This window comes from Branchiostoma lanceolatum, chromosome 3 (genome assembly GCF_035083965.1).
Source record: "Branchiostoma lanceolatum isolate klBraLanc5 chromosome 3, klBraLanc5.hap2, whole genome shotgun sequence".
NCBI classification, from domain to species: Eukaryota; Metazoa; Chordata; class Leptocardii; order Amphioxiformes; family Branchiostomatidae; genus Branchiostoma; species Branchiostoma lanceolatum.
In genome coordinates, this window is record NC_089724.1 from 5,295,004 (window position 1) to 5,316,158 (window position 21,155).

The 21,155-nt window shown below is 40.6% G+C and overlaps 1 protein-coding gene and 1 long non-coding RNA gene across 3 annotated transcripts in view; one reads left to right on the forward strand and one right to left on the reverse strand.

The window, feature by feature from the left end:
- The window catches only part of LOC136429823 (TBC1 domain family member 14-like), a 37,707-nt gene that overhangs the window by 11,872 nt on the left and 4,680 nt on the right, over positions 1-21,155 (forward strand). The window contains exons 2-13 of one of the 2 annotated variants that reach the window (XM_066419818.1): positions 9,860-9,971; positions 11,448-11,557; positions 13,467-13,549; positions 14,019-14,136; positions 14,768-14,874; positions 15,228-15,305; positions 16,123-16,217; positions 17,100-17,135; positions 18,685-18,756; positions 19,528-19,656; positions 20,108-20,217; positions 20,641-20,744. In XM_066419818.1, the coding sequence (XP_066275915.1) occupies positions 9,860-9,971; positions 11,448-11,557; positions 13,467-13,549; positions 14,019-14,136; positions 14,768-14,874; positions 15,228-15,305; positions 16,123-16,217; positions 17,100-17,135; positions 18,685-18,756; positions 19,528-19,656; positions 20,108-20,217; positions 20,641-20,744 (1,154 nt within the window). The remainder of the gene's footprint in view (positions 1-9,859; positions 9,972-11,447; positions 11,558-13,466; positions 13,550-14,018; positions 14,137-14,767; positions 14,875-15,227; positions 15,306-16,122; positions 16,218-17,099; positions 17,136-18,684; positions 18,757-19,527; positions 19,657-20,107; positions 20,218-20,640; positions 20,745-21,155) is intronic. The other variant, XM_066419819.1, reaches the window with a different exon arrangement.
- Positions 5,270-7,675, reverse strand: LOC136429825 (uncharacterized). Its single transcript, XR_010754815.1, has 2 exons — positions 7,313-7,675; positions 5,270-5,462 (listed from the first exon to the last, which is right to left on the reverse strand). It is a non-coding gene; the product is annotated as an uncharacterized lncRNA (long non-coding RNA).

Consider the following 21,155-nt stretch of genomic DNA (forward strand, 5'->3'; position numbering starts at 1 on the left):
TCTAAACAGGGGTACATGTACATGTACATTCTGGCCTGCTACACTGGCCTGTCAGCTAGATAGGGTAGGTGTGACTGAACTCTGTCATTGAGTCTGACTTCAATGTTCCAAATTCTATTTGTTGATACTCTTATATTCTAAACAATAATTTTCAACTAGAAGATAATCATAAAAACTGAGTTTGAGGGGTATGTTTGCACCTCAATACAAACAGTTTCAGGGTGTGAATACAAATGTAATTTTACTTTCAATTGTCAAGTTTGTTCGTTCACTTTCTGCCCCTTCCTAAAGATGGGTGCAACCCCAACCGAGATGTCCTGACCCACGCAGGATTGAATCGGTCTCCAAATTATCAACTGATTGGAACCTGGAGCTCAACTATGAGGCTGCTACTAGTAACGAGCTACATGTATGTGAGAGAGAGTGTTGCTGGGAATCAAGGGTAGCATGTCACTACACATGACAGTTGTAGGTGACCCAAATTCCTGACAATGGGTTTGACCCATTCAGAGATCCAGATGGATATGTACATTTTAAACCCCAGTGTGTATGATAAACTCTCATGTTAGATACTTTCACAATCTAGAGACATCAAAACCAAAAGTCCTACAGCAGTATCAAGGAAACTCTGCTTAAATAAATAATTGAATTGAATTAAAAGTGGGCACAAAATCAAATCATTTCTTGACAGGACATGACCTAACCTCATATCAACTTTCATGACAATCCATCTATAGCTTTTTGAGTTATGCTGTTCAACCAAAAAAAACCTTCTTCAAGGCGGGGTCTCGTAATCATATGCAGGAAAACACGTGTAGCAAACATAAGAAATATGAACTACTGCAATATGAAAATAAGCTGCTCTTCTACCGCCATTTTGAATCGTGCGCGACTGTAATATCCTGCGCCACGGATGGCGCACTGCGCTTCCGCCCGTAGGTCTAAAGACAACCATGACCAGTACTGTAGTGAAGCGTCCTGTGCCTGTTATGCGACGCAAGTATTAAGTGGGCCTAAGGTAATAACTGTAACATTGATTATGAAGTAACTAGCTTGCTCTGTTTACAATCCTTTGAGTTTCGTGTTGCAGTATTTAACATGGCCACTCAGAATGTAGGGCATGTATTGTGGCGGTTGCAAGGCAACACCCCTTTATTCAGGAATGACCTCTAGTAAACCTTGGTCCTTTGCCAGCAGTGTGGTTGGAAGTGATGAAAACACTACTGTAAGTCTTGAAATATTCACTGTTTTTTAAGTTTGTAGGTTTTAGCGTTGATGTCATTTGTTCTTTCTTAAAATATGTTGATGATAATTCTATTGTTTCAATTGACAACTCAAAGATATACCGTAAACTCTTGATTTTCAATGTTTGGCAAGATTTGTGTGCCGTGAAGCTAAATGAATTCGTGGAACTTGTTTTGCAAACACATCTATTTAGTATGTCAGCATTGACCTGTAAAGTTCATTGCTATAATTTAGATGCTTCATAAGGAATCCGAAATGTCTTGAGTCATCTGTAGAAAAATCAAGGTTGATATGTACAAGGAACATGTGAAACTTTGATGCCTTCAGCGAAATGTGATCTATGTCCCGTAGATTTTAAAATTGTTGTCGTGTTTGCGGTTTTTGGAACTCATCGCACCACAAGCAAATGTTCTGAATTGCTACCGCTGTTTCATGATCAACAGAGCATGCAAAATACTGTGAAGTCTCTGACAGTCAGTTTTCGCTTTGCCAAGAAATTTAACTTTAGATTGATCTACGGTAGTCTCCTCATTAAACACTTCTCACGATGTAACTGACCCAGATCAGTCACCCTGTAGAGCGTTACTTATTGAGTGGGTTGGAAAGTAGTCGCCTGAAAGAAGAGATTTCTGAAGAGGGTTTTTCATGTATTGTAACCAATTTGTGAGGTGGTCGTGATTTTTGTAGGTCAAGAAATGGAGTTTGACTGTCTTGATGTGCTCGGTACAGGATATTGGAGGCATATTTTGGACCGCAGAATTTTCATATGTGCTTGATATTTACAGACACCTTTTAGCTCATTAAGTCATTTATTGTTATTTATTATGTTTTACCTTTATATTTCTGACATGTTACTATTGTTAGTTTGGTGTTGGTATAGAAAATATAACATGGCTTGGGTATTTTATTTGCAGAAATTTCCAATATTGTGGTTATCAAAACAGGAATTCCAGCCCTGCTCTATGTGTGAGTGTACATGTATGTGTGTTTATGTGTGTGTTGACTCGAGAAGTCATGGATAGATCTTTATGATATTTAATTTAGTAAATTGTTACCTGTTAGAAAAGTGAATAAATCATTAAATCATGGGCCGCCAGCCACTTTTCCATAGCACTGCAGTAGGATTTCTGGTTTTGATATCACATGTTCTAGACATGCTATGGTCATGGTTTTTCAAAGCTAGAGAACTCTTGGCCTCGTCCATGTTGAAGTAGCCCTGAACTTCTAGAGTTGTTGACTATCTTTGAACTGTCTGTGTGAAAATACCATGTAGGGAGGGGACATGTCAGCAGCTTAGCATTCCCCACCTCAACTGTGTACGTACAGTTCAACATTGTCAAGGTTGGGACAATGTCAACAGTACGCATGACTCGCACCATTAGCATTCGCAAACATGGCTATGAAATTCCTCAACTTACAGGGACTGTGTGAGAAACGTTATCGTAAACAAGTTGGTTGGTTAGAAAACTTGATTATCAGACACCCTAAAACGCTTGGAGATGAATAATACTGGAAATGCATAGTTTTTATTCAGCGCTAAGGCGAAAATGAAGTGTTCGCGATGGTTTTGATTTAAGTTTGCGGCAGTGCTATAGTCACATACTGCTACAGTATTGGACAAAAATGTTTGCGGTGGTTTTAAGTTCGCGGTGAAACATCGCCGCGAAAACTGCGAACATAAAACCACCGCGAAAATTTCTGCATTTATAGTAATATGCATGTATGTATGCAAGTACAGTACCTGCAATAAAGGCAAATAGGCATGTATGCACATGCACATCGCAATACCCACATGAATATGTATACATGCATACAAAAACAGTGAAGTAGACAGTTTTGGCCAGCCTTACCTCAATAGTTTGGCCTGTATATTGTGTTTACAAAATCTATATCAGTACATGTCAGTCACCCCGCTCTTTGTTCCATGGTAGTGCATACATGTAGGAATATTTGTACACTTTGATCTCTCAGATGTTGAAAACAACATGCCAAAGCCTGAGGTACTGTGACTAATACTTGTAAACTTGAGAAAACAAGAATGCAGTGCAATTTACGAAAGAATGATTGTGTCAGCATTATGTATTAGAGCATGCTATATTCTGTGTGTTGATACTGTAAATTCTATTATTTTCACAGCAGAAAGGAAAAGGAGGTTTTCAGTGTCTTAAGTTTGCAGTTGAAACAATTCTGTAGTTTGGTAGTAACGCAATGGAGATGCATATGCGTAAAAATAAAACCACCTCTATACACCCTCACTCAGTGCTGCTATTTTAGTCTTTGGGACTGGATGAGTTGCAAAGCAGTGTGGGTAAAGGGGTGAAGTCTGCCATCTCTTATTGCCTTTTTGGAAGGCAAGTGTTACTAGTATACAGTATAGCCTTTTTACTGTAAATGTCTTTAAGTTAACGGATTTAATTTTGGGTTTGGGAAGAAATGGAGTATTCACAGTGGTTTTTTGTTCGCAGTTGAAACAAGGTGAGGTGAAACAAGGAGGTGGGGGGGGGGGGGCAGAAAACAGAAGAAGCATTTTTCCAGTGGTTTTAAGTTCTTGGTGAATAGGTCACCCCCAAGGTTAATATCAAACCACAGCGAAAATTTCATCATTTTACAGTATTGCAATCTGTGATGTCTGTTTGACCATGTCCGGTCATATTTGCAGTATGATGTGATAGAACACATGCACACCTGGTGCCACTCCCACACAAGGTCAGTACTGATAACATTGACCTGGATGGGAAGTCCATATGTCCCACCTGGTGCTTCATTCCCATAAGATCACACATTAACCAGTGGGTTATGTCAGGGCAATTATCATGTACATGTATATAATCAGTGTTCTCACCAGAATTTTTTCACAGCATAGGGGTCAGGTACAGAAGGCCAACTTAACGCGGTGCAAGTCATGCGTGGAGTGCCGAAGACATGACCAGAGTAGGGAGTCTGGCATGTTCCCCCGGAAAATTTGTAAATTCATAACCCAATGAGACATTATTTCATGCATTTTGAGGGATAAATTTTGTGAAGTAGACTTTTTCCTCTGTCACAGCCTTATTCTAAAGCCAAATATGAACTGAAGATTTATGAAGGGTCACGAGGTTTGTCCCAGAAAGAAACACCCCTATGCTGGTTGAAACACAGCATAGGGGTCCAGATCACAGCATAGAGGGTCCAAATCACAGCATAGGGGGCCCCTATGCTGAAAAGGCCTGGCGAGAACACTGATAATAGCTGAAACAGATCAACTAATCAGTAGCCCCCCTTTGATATTGATTAGGCCACAGTAACTTTATATTGATGACGTTTGCACACATTATCAATTTTTCCGTTTCCAGAAAGGGAAGTTTGCGGCGGGCCATACTATAGTATAAATGTTGTTCCAATTAGACCTGACCTGATTCACAGTGTGAATCTGGTCTTCCTTGGTAACTGTGACCAAGGACATTATATAGGAAGGACTGAGCACACAATCAGTCCCTATTCAAGAACCTTCGGTTCATGGTTGTAAAAATAATTAACACCTACATACGAATCACCCCCGGATTTGCATGGATTCCAAGCGGCCCACTATCGTAACACAAATTCAGAATGGCCGGACCAGGCGAAGGTGACTTTGTTTTTGAGTGATTTTCGAGACGATCGTCATAAAACGGGGAAGCTGGAAGTCCCAAAAACCACACAAAAATTTCGACCACTCTCACTTGCATGTTGTGTGATTTAAACAAGTTTATAAGAGAGCCGTCTTCACCAAGCACAAGATCAAGCAACACAACATAATGATAATGTCCTTGTGTAGTGTATCTATAAGTTAGTTTTCTAAACGATCTGTATTTCTGAGTTACATATTTTTAAAAATCGTACCTCCAATATCCGTTTATAATTTGCTGCAACAATAGTCTGGCGTAACCGAACTGTGGGGAGGGGGGATCTTTATTCATCGCTACCGTCAGGCAAAAACACTTGCGTCAAGCTAGAATACCGACTACAAAATTGAAGAAGAAATTATCACACTATAGAGATTTATGAATTCAAGAAATCCATGTATTTATTCAATATTTACAGGTAGTGTTACGTTTTACTAAAAACAGAATTTTGGAGGTTGGTTCCAACAAACAATTTGATGCGTAAATCTTTATTTATCTTCTACGTTGTATTTTCGGTAGCGCTGTATCGTGGGACGTCGCTCTGGTGGTCATGCCCCTTCCACGGAAGTTTGCAATCTGCAAAAAAACACAAAGATCGGGAGTCGATAAGATTGGGAACCTACATGTTATATTAACAAAGATATGGATACCCTGGGAGTCCAGGCACCGTAATCGGATCCCCGCACGCGCGCCCAAGCTTTCACGGCTCACCCTCCCGCTGCCCCCCGAAGACTGACCCCGCCCCACTCTCCGCTCAGACCCAAACTCCGCTATCCGATTACACCGCTATCCGATTACCGGCCTGGGGCAACGTCTCTTGCTGTCAGTTTCTAACACAGGATCTGTGCTGGAAAGTTCTTCGCGCTATTGGCCTGCCGGTAATCCCCGCACAGCGGGACGCCACGGTAAACACTGCAGCATACGTCTTTGATGTTCAAATCAAAGCGCTAGCTATAAGTTGGGGGTTCAGTCACGTGACCTGACCACGGCGAAAACAGGGTAAACAACCCAATTTGAAACTTTGAAAGACGATATCTCTGTAATCCTATGGCCTGTATCATTGATTTATGTACCAAAAGAAAGGTAATTTTGTTGATGAAATACCCTCAAATTAAATAGCAGAAATGTTCATCAAATAATTCTGTCGTATGTTCTGCCATGAGTCACGTAACTCAAGTTACAATTGCAAATTCAGTTAAGCAAAAATTCACAATAGAAGATAATGGCTGTGGCTGTTGTGTATGTTATAGCACAAATAAAGGAACAAAGAATGTTTGTGTATCATGTGAACTATACGAGGCCGGGGGGACTCACGTCACGCCCGTATTTACGCCATCGTCTCCCGTCCGAGCTTCCGGACATAACGAGCTCGCCAAAGGTACGTTTTAGCATTATAATTTAGCATTTGTAATTCCTTTGATTTTAGCATTTCAGGACATCAAAGTTTCGGACTACCATTGAGGGCAATCGTGTATACTTATTCTAGATTGGTATCAGTGATAGACATCGATAGAATAAGCTTGCAGGCGAAGGGAAATCTTTATTTTTTGTATAGGTTTTATTTCAACATGTCAGAAATGTAATGAAATGCAATGTGAATATCAAACAGTGATGAAAGCTTTGGAGATCGCAGCGCCGCTTCTCTCGCCCACCCAGCGTATATTTACTTGACGCTGTTTGTCGGTTCCCGCCAAATTTCCACGGACGCCTGTTTTAGCGGAAGCGGAAATACAACACAAGCCCCTTGCGTAAGATGACGATCTGTGGTTCATGAATATTAAAACAGGCACGGGCTGATTCGCTGTCGCCGCAGGGTGGACGGCCAATCCTGCCACCGTGCAAGCGGCTTCCAGCTGTGCGCGCGGCCATAAATCATAAGCACTTCTCCACCTCTGTGGACGGCCAAAGATACACGTGGCCCCAGGCTCCGTGATCGGATAGCGGAGCTTGGGTTTGCAGCGGAGAGTGGGGCGGGGTCGGTCTTCGGGGGGGCAGCGGGAGGGTGGGCCGTAAAAGCTTGGGCGCGCGTGCGGGGATCCGATTACGGTGCCTGGACTCCCAGGGTAAGATATGGATGTCAGGACATGTTCCCCGTCCAAGTGCTGGCATAACAAACGGCTTGACTTTGCAAACAACCCCCGAAATACGGACATGTCCACTTTGTTGGCTCACCGTGCAAGGCCATCTACGGAATTGGTAAAAAATTGAGGAATGTTCTTGCTCAACGATCACAAAAAAATCGCTAGCGATCTGTAGTAAACTGTACAATAATGTAAACAAAAGCGTTCGAAGTTTTTTAAAAAAGCGTTTACTTATACACAAATAATGATGTAACTATGTTTTAGCAGCATAAATATTTGAATGTTCTTACATGTTTTACAGACAAAAACTTTATGAGATTTCCACGAAAAAGCCTGTAAACTCACCAATCTTTACTCTACAGCGCCCGAACACATATCAAAATGGCCGCCAGCGTCTTCCCCAGAAGCTGCTGCCGTTTGCACACGTCACGTTTGCTTCCCAAATAAGGAAATCCGCGGAAACTACAGGCATCTCGCCCGTAGTTCGGGTAGGTTCGGGCCGTGTTCGGCCAGCATCGGAGCGCGTGACGTCATGATCGGGCTCATTTGCAGGGTTTTGGCGGGAAGACATGAATTGAACGGGGGAGAACAAAGGAGCGCCGCCGGAGGGCGGAAACAATAGATCGCCGCGGGGTTTGGCGGGTCTGTACAATAGCGCGCAGCGGGGGACTGACTCTGTGCTCAGTCCTTCCTATATAATGTCCTTGCTGTGACACCCTGGTTCAATCCAGGGTCGGGACATCTCGGTTGGGGTTGCATCCATCTTTTGAAAGGGACGTAAAATGGGGGTCCCGTGTTCAAGGAGGTGCCTCAAGCATGCAACCCCTCCCTGTAAAAATACTTGTATTTTAAGATACTTACGTTACTAAAAATACTTATATTACTGAAACAGCAAGGAAACTTGCTGCCCCATGTGCCACTGGGCACCACAAGGGTCTGAACGGATTCATGTTTTCAGTCAGTCATTGAATCAAACCAGGAAATAAATGAAACTTGGTGTGACCTTTTGGAAAGTTTCCAGTGATAGTCCAGCTCCTGTGTTACATCTGACATGTCAGTTAGTGTGTAGGAGGACATCAGGGGAAACACAATATGCTTACTGATCAGGAACACACACCAGGGGGGAGGGGGGTGTCAGTCCTGAAGTCCATCTGAAATTGGCAAAAGATTGGATCATTCCACGTTTGGGAAGAAGCTGGGATGATATTCGCATGGTTTTTGTTTATTAGAGTTGACAACTTTTTGTGTCCAGCTTGTTTTGCTTGGATTTGGGATCTTTGAAACTTTATATACATTTGGCAGAAAGCTGTCCTGAAGTCATTTGAACTGTTAAAAGATTGGACCATTCCATTGTAGGAAAGAAGGGATGATTTTCGTATGGTGTTACCGTTTTTGTTTAGAGTTGACGACTTTTTGTGTCCATTTTGTTTTGCTTTGAGTTTCGATTTTTGTAACTGTTATATACATGTATGTTGTACAGAGTGCAAGTTGCTACTACAAGACAATGTTTTAAATCTTGGTTTATTTAATTCTCTGTATTAGTAAAACTCCCCCCAAACAGTTCAATGACATGGAACGTCCTAACACCAGTAACACTAACAGGTGGTTTTCTTTAGAGTGGCTCCAGTAAGACACTGGGCTGATTTAAACCATGTGTTTACTTATATAAGATAAAAAAGAAGCCCAAACAACTCCTGAGAAGTTTTTCTATATTCTCTTTGTGGTCAGCTAGTCGAATAGAAAATTTCCCACAGTAGCTTATGGCGGGCTCGAAATGAACTTCTTTCTGCGTGGTGCAAATATCTTTGAAAATTGTTTGCTGTACAGAAATGTATTTTACCTGCACAGTATATTTTCTATGCCTAATGCAATCTAGAACAAATGTTTTGAAGGGGATTTTGAATTGAATTTTTAAAATATATCCTCTACAATAGGATGCTTCTACATGTATGATTGTATGAATAACTAGAGCATGAGATATCAAAACTGGAGGTTTCACTGCAGTACATAGGGAGGCTGCTAGGGGCCCAAAATCTGATCATTTCCAGTTTTTGTCAGACCTTACCATCACACCAAATATGAAACCAATCAATCCAGCCATTCTAGAGTTATCTTGTTTACCAACAGTTACAGACAGACTATGGTCACAAACCCTATAGTAATTAGTATACATGAAACCCTAGTGCAGGTTATGTGCAGGAAGACATCAGAAATACCTGCATAACTCCAGTTTTACCTTCACTAACTATTTGCAAATGCAGGTCGTATTTTCTGCCCATATCAGTCGAATTACTAACGGTGGGGAAAATAAGTTTGTCCATATGGTGTGGAAATGTTACATGCCACCACCCCATGTGTTTGGAATGTTTTGGGAATGTTTGGAATTAAGTGAGTAACATTCCAAGCCAACTCATCCAAAGGAAAGATTGATATGGCTTGGTTGTTTACAAACAAAACACCCAACCCAAAAAATATATACCAACTGTTGTTCTTGCAGTTGTTACACTTGGTACAAAGTGAATGGCATTGACACATGCACAGTACGTAGTGTTTATATGGGGGATAGTACATTACGAATAACACAAAATTTTCTTTGCTTGTTACGCATCATATGTAGATACAAAAACATCCTTAACACATTTCCACCATTTACGTTTTATGACCAATTATCAAATAGTCTGATTACCAATTACCATCAATTAAAACAACGAAAAAAGCCATCCAACCCCCTCCCCCACAACATGAATGGTTAGCTCCTAGTGATGACTAACACACCACAGAGAAGGGTGTGTGTAGTTAAACCTGTGTACATTCCACTACACTACAGCAGACTTGTACATGTGTTAACCCTGTGTTAAAAATGTATGTTTCTCCTCTCATGTGTTCCTCCAGAAACCTTTTCTCAAGAAAGTCCAGTGGCAAAACGTCCAGTGAACCTTCGCTAGGCTGGAGACTGTTCCGCTCTAAACAGGCAGCCCACAAGGAGGCCAGTAAGGCAGCTCAGGTACTTGTTTCTTCTTACTTTCTAGTACTGTAATTCTTATTTCTTTCACTGTAACTTTATGTTCACTGTTTTCACGGTCACGTCTGTACCGTGAACTTATCATCACCTTGAAAAAAGTTGTTGTTATTATTTATGATTCCTTCAGACATCCGTTCTGTGAATAAGTTGCTGCCACAGTGAAGTTTAAGTACAGTGAAAATGGCCATTTTCCTTAAACCGTGAAATTTTGCTACCGTGAAGATAAAGTGAATTACAGCTTTCTCTTAAAACTCAGCATTTGAGAAAGAGTACAGAAGATAAACATATACCACTACCAGTGGACTAGCCCCTTGTTGTAGTGATTGCACAAAGTTGTGTGGCCCGAGGGCTATCGAAGCTGAGATGGGCGCCGCCCTATGCACCACCTGGTGCAGGAAGGACTTTTGACTCTTTTTGAGTATTTCTGGATTTGAATGAAACTAGTGTTTTCTATTAAACTGTTCTAGAAGTGCTTTTCCAAGAAAGTACAGTTGTATGTTGTGCTAAGTTTGACACTTGTGCATTTTGTTTGCTAATGGTTCAAAATGTGGAAGTGGCCACACCTATTGTATTTGTTGTATGATGTTATTTGTAGCTATTTAGTTAGGTTCTATGGCACTTAGGAATAGGGAAAGGTACATGTACATTGAGTAAAAGATGAGGGTGGGGCAAGTTGAGGGTGTGACAGGGTGCATTGTTGCTTTTTTAAGTAACTTAAAAAGACAGCCGATAATGTTTTGATAAACCTCCTTTCAAGATACTACAGCTTTTTGTGTGTGATGGAAGTTTTAGATTACCACAGAACCTTAGACGACAGAGGTTTTTAATTAAAAAGGTAGATTTGAAGGTCTTGTTGTAGCATTTACAGACCTACAAGATGAGATTGACACAGCAACACTAAAAAGGAATGTTCAGCATCTTCGAAACTCAAGTCAAGGACAAAACATCCCTACGGAAGTCACGGGTGACTTCCTGTATTGATGTAACAGTCGGTGCTGTCACTGCCAAGTGCATGAAATTGCTAAATACTGTTAACACACTTATTTTCACGAGGACTTAAATTTTCAGTAGCAGGGGAAAAGTTTGTGTTTCAAGCTTGCAGTAGAAGCAATTCTGTAGTACAGTAGTAATATAAAATGGCATGCATATCAGCTGTAAGGATTTCGCAAAGGTTATTGCAAAAAAAAGTGTAATCACCATGAACATTTCAAGATTTACGGTAGAAAAAGTATATCTTGAGTATTTCTGTAAGAATGGTTGAAAAAATAAAATGTAAAAACTAAAAAATCTAAAAAATATACCCAGATACTAAACCAGCAAGGAAACTTGTTGCCCTATGTTCCTCCAGGTATACAATGGTCAGAAATGAATGAACGAATGAAAGATATGGGATTGACAATCGGTGTATATTGATCTATTGATTGATTGCTCAAAGTCAGACTCTTCCACTGTTTGTAGGATGTCAGGAGTAAGTCGGCGTCCCCGAGTCCCAAATCCACGGTCAGAAGAAAAAGTACAGACTTCATCGTGGGGTCCACGACGGCACTCATCCTCGAAAACAGACCAACGTAAGCCATCTTCCCTTCTATTGTATCTGGATAATACAAACTTAAACTTTAAGTGAAATCATTTTTTTTTACTTTCGCCAAGAAAGTTATATTTCAGGGTGTGTCTGTGAACAGTATAACTTGAGAAGTTGGTAGGTGTTTGCAAAATGAAGAAATGATCAGATTCTGGGCCCCCCAGCTGGCGACTTTCCTAGGACATGCTATAGTCATGATTTTGGGGTGGTAGATAGACCTTGTGCATCAGAAAAAGTGACATATTCCAATAATGAAATCAGAGGTTACACAAATCTCAGTACTGACTGAAAGAGAAATAGGTTTGTCCCTAGCCGTGCTCAACACGTGGGAATCATGGATAATTGACTCCAGAAAATGGAAACATTTTCAAAGTATTCCTAAGGCCTAATTCATCTTTCCAAAGCTGCTCTTAGATAAAGATCTCAGAGGTATCCCATGATCTACCCTGCAGCATTCCTGAATGCTGAGGGTATTGAAGGGGAAAAACCATGATTGTGTAGTTGAGGGGAGAAAACAGAGAAATCCCAGAACATTTTGGAACTGCTAACCCTCTATTTTCCTGCATTTCGAGAAACAAATTTCAAGTTTTCAACTCCACAGTATGGAAATCTGCACCGTATACAATTATTCTATGCAAATTGTAATGTTTTTTCTTTAACTTTTGGAGAAAATCAACTTGTTGATGTTATGACAAAAGTGAGTCAGACATCCCCAAGATACAGTTGATGGTAGCCACACACACCCCTTATGTTATATACCAAAATGCCATCTGGTTGGAACTCTGTTGCTGTGTCAAACATGTAGTATACATTTATGTCATACCTGGGCCGAGATATCGTTGATATGGGTGTTCTGGACCAGGTCGTATTTTGGGTTATCAAACAGGCTTCTAACTTGTATCACATGGGCTTCCATAGAATCATTCGAAAGCACTTTGTGTGTGCCAAGTGCGCCGCTGCGTAAATCAAAATACAGATTAGGACATTGGAAAGACGCCAAATTGTCTCAACTTCCTCTTGAAGTTCCTGCGCATTTTGCATTGAATGGCATTTTTTCTTTGGTGGGTTTGACACAAATAGAATACAACACAATGTATTCCGCATCACCCTCTTCCCCAACCCTCCCCCTGGTGATACGGAATACACTGTGTTGTATTCTATATGTACAACAGTCCTCTGGGTAATGAATTTTAATGGTGACTGTACAGAATTTCAATTGAAGAATGGAAAAATGTAGGAACTCAACTGTATCCATCCACCTATTCATTTATTCAACTAATACCAAATCCATTGATAAATAGATTCAACTGTTGCTAAAGCACGGATTTCAATTAAGGCATAAAAGATAGCATAGGTAGAAACGCTTGTAACGGGGACCTTAATTTTAGGTTCCCCAAAGCATTGATTAAGTCCTTGGAGACTGTAGGTAGATTTATAAGAGATGAGTGGCTCCAGAAAAGTAGGTCAAGTAAGGTTTGAATGTTTCAGCTGGCCTCTATCTTTAATTAAAATCTACTCAAGATTTCTTAAGTTTCCTTGCTTGATCTCACATGGACTTTGTCACATGGTGTAGGCTAATACCGTGAAAGTCTCCAAGCGTCTCTTACTTACCTTCAAATTTCAAAACTGATTGCATGGAATTATACGTTTTTGGCAAAGCCTCTGGGGTGGAGGCATTTCTTATCACCAATGCATGTCTACTTTAAAATGTAGTGAGAAGGAAGGGTATTTGATACTGCGTGTTTACATCCCATATTTCCATGATCTGTGATATTCTAATGTTATTCCTATGATCTATGACTGTCATTGATATTCCTATGATCTATTATATCCTTATGATATATGATATTCTAGTCCATATTCCAGTGATTGATGATATTTCGATGTAACCACAGCAACCTGCCCCCCAAGTCTGCTGAGGAGGAACAGAAACACAGAGAGCAGTATGAGGCTATGGTGGAGGAAGCCAAGAGGAGAGGTTTGTTTGTTTATTCCTTTGTTTGTTTATAATGCTTACCGAGCGACAAACTTTCTTTAGGCATATTACACCATTTTTTGTGTTCAGTTTGTTTGGAAACTACAACTTCAATAACTCAAACTTCAATAAGTGTAAGTTGAGTAAGACTAGACTGATAGGTTTGATCCATTCTTTTCGATAAGTGTGGTGGGCTCTTTAACATGCTTGAGATGTGTCTTTCCTCAAACATGGACCTCTGGCTTTATGTCCCATCCAAGAGGATGTCACTAACTGTAGCTAAGTACTCATTTTCACAAGTGAGGAAATAAAATTCCTATAAAATTCCTTTCCCAAGGGACTTGCTAGGGATTCGAACCCCAAACTTCTGGATTCTGAGTCAACTACCCTAACTGTAAGGTTACCATGTTGAAATTGTAGAACACAGAGGGACAAGAGTGTTACCAACAACGTTTCATTTGTGTCCTTACAGAAAAGAAGGACATCAAGCAGAAGATGATGCAACTGCAGCAACAGATCAAGCACGAAAACACCGTGGCATCTGCTATGGAGGTTTGGAACAGCGAGATTCTCAACAACTGGGACATGATGTGAGCACCAAATTCTTTTGATACAGTCAAACCTGTACAGCTGTACAAGTGATCACATGTACATCTACACAAGAATCACCTGGCCATCGATATACAGTCAAACCTGTACAAGTGACCACCTCTACATTTGTTCATAAGGGCTACCTGGCCATTGATGTACAGTCAAACCTGTACAAGTGACCACCTGGCCAATGTGACCAATTTTTGGTGGTTCCTTAGATAATTTTTTCCCATTGACACAAGCGTTAAGAATCCCTCTATAGTGACCACCTGTCCACATAGACGAGATTTTATCGGTCCACTGAATGGTCTTCTTGGGCAGGTTTGACTATACAGGTAGTAACAGTGTTCCATAGTTCCAAATTTTCTAGGAGTCTAGGAAAACCTTTAATGAACACAATGTTTTTAGAACCCAAAATGACAGCTCTCCATTCAACTGGCTCAACTATCAAACACTAACACTCGTAAAAGAGAAACTGTTTTGAGTTCAGAAAAGAAAATAGGCGTGTGACCTATAGTCTAGAGATATGTTATTACATATGTGCAATTTCAGCCTCTAACAATTACTGGAAGTTGATCAGGGGAATCTTAATTGACTTTTGGAACTTTCTTTCTTCGTCCACCTTTACAGGAAACAGTCCAGAAAAGCACAAGAGTTGTGGTGGCAGGGGTTACCTCCGTCAATACGAGGGAAGGTCTGGAAACTGGCCATTGGAAACGACCTCAACATTACTTATGGTAAGAAGAACAATGTTCTTTATTCACAACCACATATTTACAAGGGCTTCCTGAGCTGCCACCTTCCTCAGGGCATTACTAACTGATTTTTGGTATAAAATCTGGTTTTCCTGTCCTATCTTTAGTCACTGACGAAAGACAGCGGATGCTGTCTGAAACGTCGGACTGTTTCAAGAGTAATTGCAAAGAGTAATAAAATCCTCACTTCTTTCTTGAAGCAGAATTTAAAGGGGAACAACATTAAAATATGACTACTTTATCGATAGACTCTGATTACACACTGACCTTACATTACGCCAGATGTCATGTCGCCAAGTTGTTTTTTAAACACTTCCTTGTTCTGACTTCTCCAGAGTTGTACGAGATCTTCCGAGCGCGTGCCAAGGACAGAATCAAGCTGCTGTGTGAGTCAGGGCCGGAGTCTGACGAAGGTAGGCTTCCAAAACCTTCCATTCTGTAATTCTGTTACTCTCAAAATACCTCGCAGTTGGACAGTCCTTCATTTCAGGGTGGCAGGACTTGGTGGGATGTATTGCCATAGGTAAGGTAGACAGAGTTTACGTTTTTTGTCTGAATGATGTTAAATGATAGTTTAAAAGTTATAATTCTTCCCACACCTTTTTTTGGTTTACGGAACGATGCTTATCTCCGTTTCTATAACCCCTGGCCACCCAGCTTTGCAATCACTACAGCAGGGGGATAGTCCACTGGTAGTGGTGTATGTTCAACTCCTATACTCTTTCTCGTAAATGCAGAGTGCTAAGAAGAGAAAGGAGTTAACGTATTTCTTCTAATAAAGTGTGCACCCCCGATTCGGGACTCATCGCCAACCCTTCCATGCGAGCTGAGATAGTCGGCAGAAAAACCAGAACGGCACCATTTTTGCCGGAGTATCCCCAATACGTGGCCACACCCCCGTATTGTGCGGCACCCTTAAATAAAGTCCTAAAGATTGTTCATATAGTGCCTCATCTACATTTGCACAGCCATGGAATTTTCAGGAAAACGTAACCATAATTTGGGGTCAACACGTCATTATCTTACTTCGACCTGAAACGACAACTTGTAATGTCAAAAAAGTGTATCCTTTATCAGAAGAAATACATGTACAGTATGTACCATTTGTGAAGACTTAGTTAGGTATGACTTGGCCGGGGTTTAAACCCACGACCTCCCAAATGCAGAGCGAACGCGCTGTTGCTTGGCTTCTTGTTAAATATGTTGTTGTGCTATTTCTCACTTTCATAGATGCGTCACCAGCAGACTGGGACAGGGAGGACAGTGTGGAGCTGATCAAGTTGGACATCAGCAGAACCTTCCCTCATCTCTGTATCTTCCAGAAGGTGCGTTCTTTGTGTCTTCCGCACTTAAACATCTACCAACTAATGCTCACCTAATTTAATTAGGCCAAGCAAAATTCATTGTGTGTTTCCAGTTGCGGACGTGAAAAGATAGGATCAGTAGGTTGAGATTTGCTTTTCCACCACAAAGACTGATTGCAGCTGCAGGATGTTCAGATGACTGCAGTAGCAGAACACAGAAGATGATGATGAAATGCTGCAGTGTTTTCATAGACAATTACCACAAATTTTATGGGCTTTGTCTCTCATGAGCGGCCAAACCAAGAACATTTAGGGTCGGTCCGGTAACAGGAAACACAGCATTTATTTTACTTGGCCTTGTTTAGTATTAATTTTTCACCTGTTGATTTGAAAATCATATAATATGCTCATCAATATAAAAACACCAAAAAAGCCAGGGCATGCAAAAAGGGACTTGACTTGTGTAGTCCCCTATACATGCCCCTCCACCCTTGAATTGAAAGACACATTGACAAGTGTACTACAAATCAAAGCACCCCGCATTCTAAGATAAGTGCCAATTATTCGAAAAAAAAGTGCCATAATTTTCCCCGTTTCATTTCAACCAATCAGATTCTGATGATAATTTTTTCTGCAATTTGATTGGTAATTTGAGGAGCACCTAACTAGCCAATCACGGATGTGTACTGGGGCATTCCTACTTAATCTGATCAACCATAACAGCAAGTTTTGAAGGAAATTGATTTTCATGTTCATAGACTTAATTGAAAGAAAAAGATAATGAATTAACACTTCAAATTTCACTTGTATGCTTCATGAGTTGGAATGCCCTGTGTCATGACTTGTCCACTGAAATGTCACCGAAAAAAGAAAGACGACTAACACTGTTTTCTGGCCTAACAGGAAGAAATAGTGGACAAAGGCACTGTCGTGAAAATGGTAAATTTCAGTTTGTAAAGCTCTTATACTCTTGAAAAGGCATATTTAACATTGAAACATTATGCATATAGGTTCAAGACTACATTGTATAAGATTCATATGACTATTTCACAAAATACTGTATGTATTTCACAGATACACATGTACCCTTACTGTAAGACAGTTCAATTTCTGTCTGCAATTTACCTGTACCTGTAAACACTCCTGCTCTCAGTTTACAGGTGACAGACATCATGAACAGATACATGTAAACTGTTCTCCAAATTGGGCTCACCAAAATTTCAACTGACTCACTCAGTCTTCTTCAGCCGTCTGACACAATCGCTGTAGACACAATCCATAGTCTGTGGATCTTTTCATCCCTAGTCTTCTTGACTATCCTGTAACTGTCCCATTTTCCCATGTTGCACAACTTATGAGTATGTTTCAAACTAGCAATTGTTTGTTGTAACAGTTGTGTCTTGCAATCTATTCTATACCATGTCTACAGAAAATTTGTCTTTTAAGTTCATCAACATCTTCAAGACATTCAGAATGCTCTCTTCAAGACTGTCTGATGTCAGAACTGCTGGATTGCTTTGATTTTACCTGTAGTTTGTAGCCTGGTAATTTCCAAGCAGATGTTGGGTCTCCCCAGTGTTTCACGCGGACCACTAGAAAGACTCATGCAAAACACAAAACACACTAAGCTACACCCTACATCTGCTTGGAGATTAGTAGACTGGTATCTTGAAGTTGAAGAATATCTTTGGCATATGATATATTTGATGTAAATAGTTGGAAGCCACACAACTACATGACAATTATAAATGGATCCTGCATTGTTGTTTTAGTGCAATCATGTACATATCTATCATTTAATCCATTCTGGAAATGTTTATAAACAATTAGACATTTCAGACACTGACAGCATCCGCAGTCTTTCATCATTGACTGAACAGAATCTGAGGTCCAACAATGTTTTAACTAAGACTATGACCTGTTGTTTCAACAGTGAAATAAAGACCTCCGTGAGCACTCCATTTTCTCCCGACGTGAAATTAAACCTCCTCAGACTTAAAGGCACCCAGAGCATTTTATGAGGCTTGAAAACTGGAAATATTTTAGTTGCTGTAATCTTTATGAAATTGACATTTAATGCCACTGTTTACCACATTTGCGTGCGGATTTCTTATCAAAAGTGCTCAAAAGCGGCACAAAAATAAGCTGCAGGTGATCTTTTACTTTCGCGCACCTAGTGTGAATACACAGATACCATAGCTCCGCCTACCTCCGTCAAAACGTAGAAATGCAAAATTAAAACATAAAAATGCAAATATTTGACGGACATGCAGTCACTCTCTCATTGGTCGAACCACTAATTGTGATGGACAGTCAGGATCAGTCTATTAGGGCTTTCAAGCCTCATAAAATGCTCTGGATGCCTTTAAAGGCATCTTCAGTATAAACTTATCCAGTTGCTTGAGTAACTTTTGCATCAAGTATCTCATTACCAAGATGACTAACCCTCATCGACATATCATTTAATCGTGTTTGTTTCCTTTTTTAGGGCGGACCATACCACGACATGTTGCACGGAGTTCTGGGGGCGTACGTGTGTTACCGACCAGACGTGGGATATGTACGTATTTCGCTCATCTATTCAAACCTGAACTTTGTGGACGACATTTTATGCATATTTGTGTTCGTGAATACACATAGATTTTTCCATAGATTTGCAAATGTATTTCGCTCATCTATTCAAACCTGAACTTTGTGGACGACATTTTATGCATATTTGTGTTCGTGAATACACATAGATTTTTCCATAGATTTGCAAATGTATGTTACCAGCCAGATGTGGTACAGTATATGTATTTAAACTTGTAGCATTGAATGCCTGGTTGGGTAGTAACCGGTGTTGGAAGGAGAGGAATGAACTCTTGGAGTTTCCTGTTACTTATACGTGCAATGAGAAAAGACATCACAAAAGTCCCTGTACTTTTATTGTGTCAATTAAGTTATATGTACATGTATGTGTCCAACTTTCCTATGTAGTGAACATGTAGTAATAATGTAGAGTAGTTTTGATTATCTCCATGAAAAATGGAGATATTGTTTTTGGCGTGTCTATGTGTGTGTGTGTGTGTGTGTGTGTGTGTGTGTGTGTGTGTGTGTGTTTCCGGGCTATTGTAGTCAGCATAACTCAAGAACCTCTGGATGGATTACAATGATATTTGGTATGTGGGCGGGTGTTGTGAAGCCAAAATTCAAGGTCGATTTTGGGCCCCCCGGTATGTGACCATGGGACTGCAGCAGAACAATTTTTGTATCTTTTGACCTGGACGTGCTATGGTCTTAATTTTTTGGTGGCTTGTTTTAATACTAACTTGTTTTCTGTGACCCTTCCCAGGTCCAGGGGATGTCGTTCCTGGCAGCAGTCCTGATCCTGAACATGGAGCCGGCGGACGCCTTCGTGTGTTTCTCTAACCTCCTGAACAAACCGTGTCAGCTGGCCTTCTTCAGAGTAGATAGTGGTCAGGTACGGATGGGTGGTCCTTGTTTATAGTTGGTCTGTGTGTTTGTGTGTGTGTTTATGTGTATGTGTGTTAATGTGTGTATTTATGATGTGTTTGATGATGTGTTATTCCCAATATACACAATACAGTATTGCAAAGCAATATCATGGATGATGTCTCCTATCTCCTGATTCTCGTTATATTGTGTTGAATTTGTACTCCTCAGATATTGTTTTGCTATGCCATAGGGTTGATTCAAGTTCCTACATTGTATGTAAAGAAATTAGAAATTTCAAACATCATCCTAATCTTACATTAAGTGCCTTTTAAGCAGGGAGAAAGTAAACTGTATGTACCAATGTTGTGTTCTCGAGGCAAGATTTTATTAGATACAAAGTATTACAAACATGATGTATGTAGCAACACTTAGTCTACTGTGTGTATCTCTAATGCCTTGCTTGTTGTCTCCTCCAGATGAAGATATACTTCGACACATACGAGGTGTTCTTTGAGGAGAACCTGCCCAAACTGTACACATTGTTCCAGAAGTGGAAGGTGACCCCTGACCTCTACCTCATAGACTGGTAGGTTCCATTTTCATATTGACTTTTGCATTTCCGTTGTACTGCTACTGTACTACAGAATTATTACAACCTGTGGGAGGGCTGGGGCTGAGGGTGATTTTTATGTCATACCCACCCAAAAATAGTTGAATTATAAGTTCGCCGGAAGTCGTGAAAATTTGGTGTCTCCTGACCAAAAATTGTACCAACATCAGTTCAAACGTCAGAATCCGGTATTCAAATTTTCGACAGCGGTGCATTTGGCGCAAGTGAAGTGCGTTTGAATTATTTGATGGAAGCCCCTGCAATACAAGTTCAAGCCTGTGCAATACCAAAAACGTTGACCGGTTCGTAACATCTATAACGAACATTATCCCGGCCGAGGTATGACATGAATGAACTTACAGTATTACAAGCTAACATTGTTTCTCTCTCTTTTTGAAGGATCTTCACACTTTATAGCAAGTCTCTGCCGCTGGACGTCGCCAGCCGAGTCTGGGACGTGTTCTGTAGGGACGGAGAGGAGTTCCTGTTTAGAACGGCGTTAGGTGAGTCTCAACTCTTATTGGTTGTTATAGCTGAAGGTGTAGCAGTCATCCTCAACTGAGATGAAGCATGATGCTTTTTTCAAGTAGCTAGATGTAGTGCATTGGAGCTTTGCTATGGTGTGTTTTTAGCCAATTACACAGGGTCACCCCTACTCTACTCGATGAATGTGTTGGTTCTTTTGGCGAGGTTTGAAGCTTGAGGCTAACGCCTGAAGTTCCATCATACACAGGGCCACCGGCTTTACGTCACCATCTGAAATAATAAATGCAATCCCTTACAGCATGTCCAAGCTGGGGCTCACCCTTGGATTCATTGAATTGGAAACATGATGATAGTCCACAGTCACCTATCCAGAATTCACGTGAAAGTACTACAGAGATATTTTTCTTGACAACAATGTTGAATTTTGC